The sequence below is a fragment of the Aquila chrysaetos genome, chromosome 17 (assembly GCF_900496995.4).
Source record: "Aquila chrysaetos chrysaetos chromosome 17, bAquChr1.4, whole genome shotgun sequence".
NCBI lineage: Eukaryota > Metazoa > Chordata > Aves > Accipitriformes > Accipitridae > Aquila > Aquila chrysaetos.
This window is the reverse complement of record NC_044020.1, coordinates 4,974,775-4,984,783: the sequence shown is the minus strand read 5'-3', so window position 1 is coordinate 4,984,783 and position 10,009 is coordinate 4,974,775. Positions and strand designations below refer to the sequence as shown.

General features: G+C 53.5%; 1 protein-coding gene across 6 annotated transcripts in view; it reads left to right on the top strand.

Moving 5' to 3' along the window:
* The first annotated feature begins 504 nt into the window (after positions 1-504).
* Positions 505-10,009, top strand: part of BTBD11 (BTB domain containing 11) — a 192,181-nt gene continuing 182,676 nt past the window's right edge. For all 6 annotated transcript variants that reach the window (XM_030040965.2, XM_041129618.1, XM_030040964.2 and 3 more), the window contains exon 1: positions 505-1,724. In XM_030040965.2, the coding sequence (XP_029896825.1) occupies positions 743-1,724 (982 nt within the window). In that variant the 5' untranslated portion in view covers positions 505-742. The remainder of the gene's footprint in view (positions 1,725-10,009) is intronic.

Here is a 10,009-nt window from a genome sequence, read left to right as displayed (position 1 = left end):
CCTCACACCTCGCCGTTCCCAGCCGGGAGGGACACCGCACACGGTAGGCCCCGCTCCCCCCCGAGCCTCGCCCCGCACCCGCCCGCCAGCGGTACCGCTGGGCCAGCGCCGGATTAACGCGTCTTCGTCTTGCAGCGCGCAAAATCCGCGCCTCCGGGACCGGACGGCGGGGTCCCGCCCGGGGCGGGGGGACACGTGACGCGACCCCCCGGGACCGGGACAGGCCGGGGACGGCGGCGGCCGCGGAGCAGCGCGGGGCGGGACCGCTCCCCCCTCCCGCCCCTCGGCTGCGCGGTGCGCTGCTGCGCTCCGCGCCCCGCGGAGGCGAGGGAGGGGCGGTGCCGCCAGTCTCAGGGTGCCGCCCCATTGGCCCCCGGCCGCGGCGCTTTGCATATCTCCGCCCCTCCGGCGCAGCCCCATTGGAAGCGAGGCGGAGTGCTTTGCATAGCCCCGCCCCTCCCTCTCTCCCTCCCTCCCTCCCCGCGCCGCCTGGCCGGCGCTGCGCTGCGGTGCGGTGTCGGGCCGGCGGCGCGGCGCAGTGCAGGAGCCGGAGCCGGAGCCGGACCGGGAGCGCGGCCGCGGCCGGGCGCGGGCAGCACCGCCGCTTCGCTGGCGTCTGGCGGGGCGGCGGCGGCAGCAGCAGCAGCAGCGGCAGACTGCGGCCGGCGGGTCTCGCCGCGCCCCCTCGCTGTTCTCTCCCTCCCCCCGCCCGGGTCCCGCGGGTGCAGCATGAAGTGCAGCGATGGCCCGGAGAGGTAAGACGGCGGTGAGGACGCTGGAAGACCTGACGCTGGACTCCGGGTATGGTGGCGCGGCGGACTCGGTGCGCTCCTCCAACTTGTCGCTGTGCTGCTCGGATTCGCACCCCGCGTACCCCTATGGAGGAAGCTGCTGGCCGCACCTAACTGACTCCATGCACAGTCGGCACAACAGCTTCGACACCGTCAACACCGTCCTAGCGGAAGACTCCGAGGTGCTGGACTGCGCGGGGCAGCAGTGCTCCCGGCTCCTGCCCGACCTTGAGGAGGTCCCCTGGAGCCTGGAGGAGGTGGAGGCGCTGCTGCTGCCGCCGCCGCCGCCGCCGCCGCGCCGGGAGCCGCGGGCGCCGGGCACCGCCGCCGCCAGCCCCGGGAGCCGGGATGCGGCGGCGCGGCTCTCGACGCTGGTGAGCCGGGCGCTGGTGCGCATCGCCCGGGAAGCGCAGCGGCTGAGCCTCCGCTTCGCCAAGTGCACCAAGCACGAGGTGAGGAGCGCCATGGAGATCGTCCTGGGCTGGACGCTGGCTGCCCGCTGCACGGCGGCCGCCCTCGGCGCCCTCTCCCTCTACAACATGAGCGGCAGCGGCGGCGACCGCTTCAGCCGCGGCAAATCGGCGCGCTGCGGGCTGGCCTTCTCCGTGGGCAAGTTCTACCGCTGGATGGTGGACAGCCGCGTGGCCCTGCGCATCCACGAACACGCCGCCATCTACCTCACCGCCGGCACCGAGAGCCTTTTCCGCGACATCCACGCGCGGGTGCTGGCCGGCCCCGCCGCCCCGCTCCCGCCGCCCGGCCGCCCCCCGACCGCCGCCGCCGCCGGCCCGGCCGAGAAGGAGAAGGAGAAGGAAGGCGGCGAGGCGCCCCGCTTCACTCTGGAGGCGTTGGAGCAGACGGTCAACAACGACCCCGAGCTCTGGGGTTTGCTCCAGCCCTACCAGCACCTCATCTGCGGCAAGAACGCCAGCGGTGAGTACGGCCGCCGACCACCTGTTGCGCCGGGGCGGGGACCCCCCCTCTGTCCGTCCGTCCGTCCCTTCGTCCGTCCGTCCTTCCCCCCGGGCGCCGGCCGGGCCGCGGCACCTGCCGCCGGGGAGGGAGGAGGGGGGCAGCGCCGGGGGTTTGCCCCTTCCCGGCGGTGCCCGGCCCGGAGAGCGGGGAGGGAGCTGCCGAGCATCCCCGGCTGGCTCTGCCCTGGGGGGGTGCAGGGGTGTCGGCGGGGGCTGGGTGATAGACGGCGTTCAGAGCTTCAATTTTCCACAGGAAATGGCAGAAGCGCAGCTGAAGCGCTCGCAAGCGAGAGCAAACTTTGTTACATATGCAGTGGTTTGGCCAGAGATTGCGTGGTTGGCGCTGAAATGCAGTCTTTCTGGACAGATTTCATTCATGTTGCTGCTTGTTTACCCAGAGCTTGACACAGATGCAACACGGTGATGCATCAACTTCCTGGGGATTGTGTTTTTTTTTTTTTTTTTTCTTCCTTGCTTTTTTAAACGAAGGGTCCAATATTTTTAATGAGTACAGCAGGATCCCAAAGTTGACATTTCTTATTTCAGCTCCCTCTGTTTGCCAGGGAAGGGAAAATGGAACGAGCTGCGTCTCGGGGAGTCGGAGTTGCAATCGGGTGGTTTTCTCCTGCCTTCTCCTAAGCGTGCACAGGCACATGCGAACACTTTTATTAAGCTTACATACAAAATACCTGTCAAGCTGAGATGCAAATATTGTGGGGGGGGGGGGGGAACTGGGAGAACAAGGATAACTGGAAGCCTAGATCAGGTCTACAGATAAGCCCTGTTAAGTTGTTATAGCCATAGAGGATGCATTACAGCTAATTATCTATTGTGTTAAGACACCTTCTCTCCCATGAGAGACCCAAAGGAGGATGCCAAGCAGGAGTAAAAGAAAGGGGCAAATCCTCCTCCCCGGTGTAAATAGATGCGGCTCCGTTCTGTTCCTCTGGCGGTTTCGCTCCAGCCGTGGATGTCCTCCCCAGAGGCTCTGCTGAACCTCCCCTCGAAATGCATCTGCTGTCGGGGCATGTGTTGCAGGACCCTTGCGCTTTATTCTAGCGCTGTTGCAGGCAGGCGTGTCTTCCCCAGGAGTGCCACCGTTGTTTTTTTCCTCGAGTCCTGGTACTGTGCCTGTAGGTTTCAGATGGCACTGTGTTGCGTTTCTGACATTGCAGCACTGGCTGTGCAGGCTCCTACTGAGCCTTTCATTTTGTTTTGCGGCTCTCCCCTAACTCCCTCTGTATCAGCTTGGGGGATTTAAATGAACTTCATTCTGACCCTCATTTATCTCCTTTCCAGGGACACGATTCAGAGTGTTCGTCTCCATTTTGTTGTAGCTTTACCTGGCGCAAATCTCCTCAGTAGCTCACTCCTGACTCAAGCAAATGGCATTTTTCTAAGATGTTCAAATCAGACCCTAGCAAGTTGTCCATTTTGTTTTGCCTCTCTCCCTGTGTCATTATGCTTTCTATACAAACGACTGTAATGTCGGTTTGCTTTTTAGCATCTTGTAATACGTAGTTTGGCATCCTGTTATATATATATTCAGAGTTACAGGTGCAAACAAGAGTCAGGCCTTCTTGTAATAAAAGCCATTTTTTATTGCTGTTTACGTTTATTTAGATTTAATCCATGGACGCGTTGCATGCTCTTAAGTACTTTCATGGCAACTAAAACAGCCATTATAAACCATTAAACACATCAGCCTGTTTCTTCACCAGTGAGATATGTATCTGTTTATGTAGTCCTCACCATTTTGATGTCCGAGTGCTCCATGGTTGGTTGCAAATGTTTCCTTCTCAGGCACTTAAAAGGTGGGGAGATCTGATGTGAGAGATTATTTGACGTGCTCGAAACTATTTGGGCAATCTGTGGTAGGAGGCTAGGACTGCTGGAAGCTACGTCTCTACGTAGTGGCATAACCACAAGTTCATCCTTCCTCTGTACTCAGTACTTGGAACACCGTGATAAAGCAACTTAATAGGTAGCAGACTTCTCCTCACATCTCTCTGCACTACTCCAGGAGAAGAGACAGGTCTTGTAGTCTGGAGTTTTGATAAATCGGGGTGCCATTCCCCAGCTGGGTGGCACGTGGACACACAGGCACTGAAATCGGTGGGTTTGGTCCATCAGACGTGGATGAGCAGTGGTGGCGGGGTCCTTTCTGGAGGAACCACGGCAATATGATTCGAGTGAAGCGGAGAGAAAGAAAGCAGTGCAAAAGCAGACCCCCTAGCAGTACCTCATCTGCAGGCAGTTTTTTGGGGGCGAGAGATGGTGTCTCTCTGGCAGGCAAAATGCCACACCTTTAAAAATTTTCCAGGCTAAGTTCAACACCTTAAATTCTATCTGGACAGTGAAACAGGCAACCCGTGAAGATCATGGGATGCAAGTATGCGAGGAACATGAGTTTGTGCGTGATGTAGTCAGAGATTGCTCTAATATCGTTTGTGAACACGAGTGTTGGGGAAAATAGTCTGAGGATCTGCAAGACACAAACCAGCCTTTCAGGGCTTCCCTGTCAGCTGTGCAGAGCGTTTAGTGGTTTCAGCTGAGGTTTTTTTAGCCTGGTGTCATACCCAGTCATCTTGGAAGCTGCTGAATAAGATCAGTATTGCAAGATAACCTTCTCCTTCCTATAAATGATGGTCATGTGCCTTCAGACAAAAGGTGTCTGAGCCGGTTCTTTCGGTGGGCGCTTCAGCCTGCTGGGCTTGTCTCGGGTACGTCCGGCCCGAGCTCGGACAGCTGCCTCGACAGGAGCCCCGCTCTCCAACAGGTGCCCGCTCATTCCTCGTGCGGGGTTGAAGGCACGTGGATGAAGGCTGTGGCAGTCCTTCGTGGCCTGCTGCTTGCAACGCGCATCTCCTCGATAAGCCTTTTAATAACCCCTTGTGTGGGACGGGAGTAGGGATGACAAAGGAGCAGCAGGCAGTGGCGTAGGGAGCAAGTTACTGGAGTATGGGAGCAAGTTGCTGGAGTATGCCAGCAGCTGCTGGCACCTTGGCTGAGCTTATCCCAGTTACTATATCAGAAAGAATAGACCTTAAAAGCACTCTGAGGTAGTAATATTTTTTTTTTCTTTTTCCCCCCTGCACAACCAGAATTTTAATGTCATGGTTGAATGAAAATTAAAAACTTTACGTTTGGGATTTCATTGGCGCTCAAATGTTTCAATTACGAGCTCCGTCTGAACAGCACAGTACACATTTTACATCCTATAACAGTCGCGCCGAGTGTTATTTCCTTTGAAATAGTGGGAGCAAAATATTGTGTACTCAATGAAAGGCAGTAAAAGCTGGCACCTCTGTGGTTTAAGCGATATTATTTTCGTTTCTTTATTGCTCATCAAACCCTTACTTTTAGGCCAGATCTGAGAGCTGCTTTGAGATGACTGGGAAGTTTCCCCAGGTCTTGGATCCAGCGCAAATCATAGGAGTAAGTCCACGTATTCCATTTTCACAGGGGATGCCTGGATGGCAGGTCCAAGGAGCTCAAAGTCACCTATGCTGTATTATAAAGGTTCTCTTTTACCAGGTGGAGGAATTGGACAACACTTAGATTAATCAAGAGTTTAGAAAATGGGTTTTTCCTCTTTCAGTCTGGGAGGGGGGTCTCCTTATCTTATGTGGCAGGACTCATGGTGGGAAGGGCAGAGGCCACGAGGGAGACAGCCAGGGAGCCGGGGATCGCGGGGAGGAGGTTTCTGCGGAGCAGCCGGCGTGCTCAACTCTGCCTTGTCTGTTTGTGTACAGCTACTAAAAATAGTTATTTGGAACCCAACTGTGTCCCTGTGGTTTCTTCCTATTCTTAATATTATTTAGAGAGGAAGACACAACAACTAGGAAGAAAACCAGGATTAGGTCAGGCTTGGCTGACACGTGTCAGCTAACCTCAGTTTAACCTCAGCCTCTTCTCCTAATCCAGGCAAACTAGAGGGACTCCAAGCAAATGAGCACTACCAATATATTAGCACAACTTAACCAAATCAGTTAATGCTTTTAAGTTCTGATACATATGTATATATACATGTGTGTATATAGAGCCCATACCCTTCCTTTACTGGTGAGCATACTGTTATCTGTTTGTTCTCTGCTTTCTATGGTAATTGAACCATTCAAGATGCTATTACAGCTTTAGGAGCAACATAAAAATCAATCTAAAACTTATTTCAGCTAGGACGATCGAGGAATATTTGGGCACAAAATGGAATTTCATGCCTTTTTCCTGGGCTTTTTTTAGCTGCAGTTTCAAGAACATCCTTTCCCCGCCCCCATTATATTTCAATAGTATTTTCGCTAGTAAAAAATAATTTCGAATACAGTTTGAAGTTGCACCTGTATGTTACACTTGGAGGTCTTTGCTGTTACGTTTTTTCCCATCTGCTCCTGGGCGCTTGAGTCCCTTGCCCGGAGGTTGACATGAGTAGCGGTGCAACAAATCATGTGTATTTTTGCCCAATTCTCTTACCTGACAACGTCCCAAGCAAACCTCCACAGCCTCTCTGAACAAGTTGTGAATTTGTCCCCTCTCCAAATGGGAGGGAGAGTCGCCTGCCCAAAGGGCAGAAGGTTGTGCCTGATCGTGGCTTGTGGCCACCAGCGCTGGTGGGAGCTGGGATGGCAATGGGGAAACCGTGCTCCTTCCCTGGAATGGGGTGGGTTGCTTCAATACCCGGTGTTGGCAGGAGCGGGACAGACGGACGCTCCACGTGTGTGTGCAGGTTGCAGACCTCCGTTGCCTTGTGAGGGTTGAGAAAGAGCAATGGTGGGTCTGGGAAGTAGAGACCCAGTAGAAGGTTGTGGTTTGACTGACTGGCTGATGAAGGTTTGTTTCCCCCTGGACATTTTTATTCATATAATTTGTTTCAGTTATGAGTATATAACGGAAAAAAAAAAACCCAGAAATACCAGAATAATCATAAAGCTGATGTATGCCAATATGATTATTCCCTTTGTCACATTGGAAAGTACCTTAATAGCAGTTACAGCCATGGCCACGCTAGGGAGTTTTAGGGGTGCAGCTACACCTCTTGGTTCCTGATGTAAACGAGGCTTTGGAAGGATGATTGGGAAATACGATTGTATATATAAGGGGCGTGTTAGGGGAATAACAGCATAATTATAGCAGTATATTGGGTTCCTGACTTTTTCGCTGAACGCCAACAGGCTTCATGTAGTCTTTCAGCCCTCCTGTGAGCTGACACAAGGTGCAGGTGAGCATTAGGGACAACTTTGCACCTTTCCCTAACGCTACTGCAGATGATCTCTCTTCCATAGCTGCCCAAAGTTACTTTGAGTGAAAAAGGCACCATGGTTAGCGTGTTGGCGTTTGTGCAGTGTGTATCAAACCAAGCTGTTGGTTATCAGTCAGAAATCTTCCACATTGTCTGGGGTAAATACCCAGTGGTGCACCGGCTGGGGACACCTGCAGCCTGAGCCTTTTCTCCCTTGTCCTGGACAGGGACCAAGTTCTCCTCTCTCAGAAGTTAGAGGAAAGCTTTATGGTCTTCCCCCCACCTTACCCCCAGTGAAGGTGTGAAAGGAGAAAGCCATGCTCAATTAGATGACACCAGAGAAGAGAGCTGTTTCCTGGAATGTGTGGGTGCCGGGAATTAAATCATCTGCCCGGAGTAATTTCCTCTGGCCAACGCATAGTGCAAAAAGAGCAGGGGCTCCTTTCAGATGCCTCACCGAAACTAGCAGCTTCCACCCAAAATAGCTCTGGTGCTGGCCCAGTAGAGGCTGTACAGAAAAAGCAAGGAGGGGATGGATGAGGGAGTTCATCGCCAGGACGTGCGCTCTCGCTGCGGGGATGAGGAGCAGCAGCGCTGCCACCGTTTGCGTCCCCGAGCAGGTTGGCTTTCTGCGCGCTCGCAGGGGCCGAGGCGGATGCTTGGAGCCCGGTGGACGGCGGACTGCTCCCGTTATCTCCTTTAACACCAACTATTAGCATTAGCTGCTGGGCAGAGAAATGAGCAGCTGCTCGGCATCGTGGGCTGATTTTTTTTCCAATGCTTTCGTCTCCCAAATCTCCTGTAAGGTCTTCATGGCGTGCATCATTGCCTGCTCGCTTTTCCAGTCTCCTCCCAGTTTCAAGACTTTGCTGCTGCCTCTCTCAGTCTCCCAGGCTGGGCTGTCGTGTCCAGCCCTGGCAGCGGTGCCGTCCTGCCAGTCCCTCCGTCCCGGCGCTCCCACCCGTGGCTCTGTCTGCAGGGTGTTTTCCTTTGCCCCAGGCATAGGAGGCTTCAGTAAGGTGTAAGGAAAATTAGGGACTTTTTTATTCCTCTGCTCTTGTCCTTGTTTTCTTCCTGACCAAAAGCAACTTAACTGCACCAGCTCCGTGTAAATCTGTAATTATAATTGTTATGCACCTGCTAAGTATTTTAAAGATTTTAAAGGACATACAGATGGAGTCAAAATTTTCCCAGAGCTTGTGTGGCCAGCTTAACCTCTGGTTACTTTGCCAGAGGTGTTCAGTTGGACAGCCTGAAAAAAACACAGACATTAGAGGACTACGCCAGCCAAATGTGGCTCTTGATCTGTCCTTGCTTTCAGGGATTTCCTACAACAAAGGGTTTCTATCAGTGGGCTCAGCGTGGCCACATTTGTCTGTCAGCACATAAGCTTCCCATTTTCCCAGAAGGTAATAGAGCAATCCTGCTGTTGTAGGCTGTGAGGAGATATAATCTGGTGGTCAGTCACTCCTTTTGCTTTCCATAAAGCTACGTCTCTCTCCTGTAAAAACAGAAGAGAGGAGGCCACCGATCAGGTGAAATGAGTGGGTAAGAAGGCAGCTGTAGGCTCGTTTTGATAGCAGGAGTGAGGGGTAATGTTTCTGGGAGCAGCTGAAGAACAAGGAGACGTTGTCGGTGTGGATCAGTTCAGCAGCATGGATGGGGCACAGGCACTTACACCGATACCTTGCTGAGGCTGCAGAGGCTTGTGTTGGTTATTTTAATTAATTTAACCTGTTACACTGAACGGATGCTTTTGAATCATCACACTCCCTTACCATGGCAGTTTGTGGGTGAGGAAGAAGTTGCACACCGTGGCTTATGGGACGAGACCATTTTCTTGGGCTCCGTTCAAGCGTTGCCTGTCATCTTGATGGTATTTTATTCTCTTCCTTGATTCCTACACTCAGTTCATAGTAAGCAGTACCTTTTCTTGGTGTAATTGTTCCTGGAAACAATTGTTCCAGGAGGTTTTATAATATGGTACTGTAAGAGGGCTGTTGGTCTGTGTATTTACCGCAGGACGCCAGCTTGGGGGTTGAGGAGGTGCTTGGAACACTTGCATTTTACCACAGGGATTCTCTTGGCTCATCACTGATAGGGAAAAGAAATTGGCTTTGACTTGATATAGAGTTAAACGATACCAGATTGGTAATAGGGAACAGGGAGAAAATTAGACCACTCGTACCAACAGTGCTCAGGACAGGTGATTATGCCCCTGCTGAACCGAGCTGGCAGAGATGGGGAAGGACTTGTTCACCCCGGTCGGTTCCAGGCCGTTTAAAAGCACCGTGTTAAGTGGCATCCTACTTGTTGAAAGATTGTGGTCTGGGTGGCTGTCACGCAGACCTGGTGTAAATCTATGTGCGTGGTGGTGCGTGGCTGACTGTCCGTGAGCGTAACAGATCCGCTTGGTGGGAACTTTGCTGGCGTGACGCTTGGGGACGGGGCTCTTCCTACCGTTGCGCTTAAGGCAGTAATGGATGTTGATACTGGGATCTTTCAAAAGATACGTGGAAGCACAAGAGATGGGTATAAGCTCTTTTTCCGCGGTGTTGTAAGGCAGCTGAAAGCGAAAGTGCAGGGAGGGATCAGCGCTGCGGGATGCGTGGGAGGCGGGATGCTCGCCAGGAGATAGAAGTGCACGGAGGCGTTGCAGCCGAGCCGGGAGGGACGGGTAATACCTTTGGGTCAGCAAATTTGCAGCGTGCTCCCAGAGCCCTTACGTGGATAGATCTTGCTCATGTGAACAGCTCGGGGGCTTCACGCAGCCATTGAGGTCCTGGGACAGGCTCGTGAGTGAGCAGGCGAACAGGAACCCCCGAGAAGATTAGAGAAGAGGCCTCTTCAAGGACCGGATTTCTGTCCTCGAGTGCTGTGGAGTAGCACCTGGACCTGTGAGAGTCTGAGGCTTTAAAATTAATAAAAACACCCTGCTTTTAAATTGCACTGCTATGAAATATTGCTCCCAGGTGGGGGAATTGAACAGGGCCGGGGTTGCAGCAGAG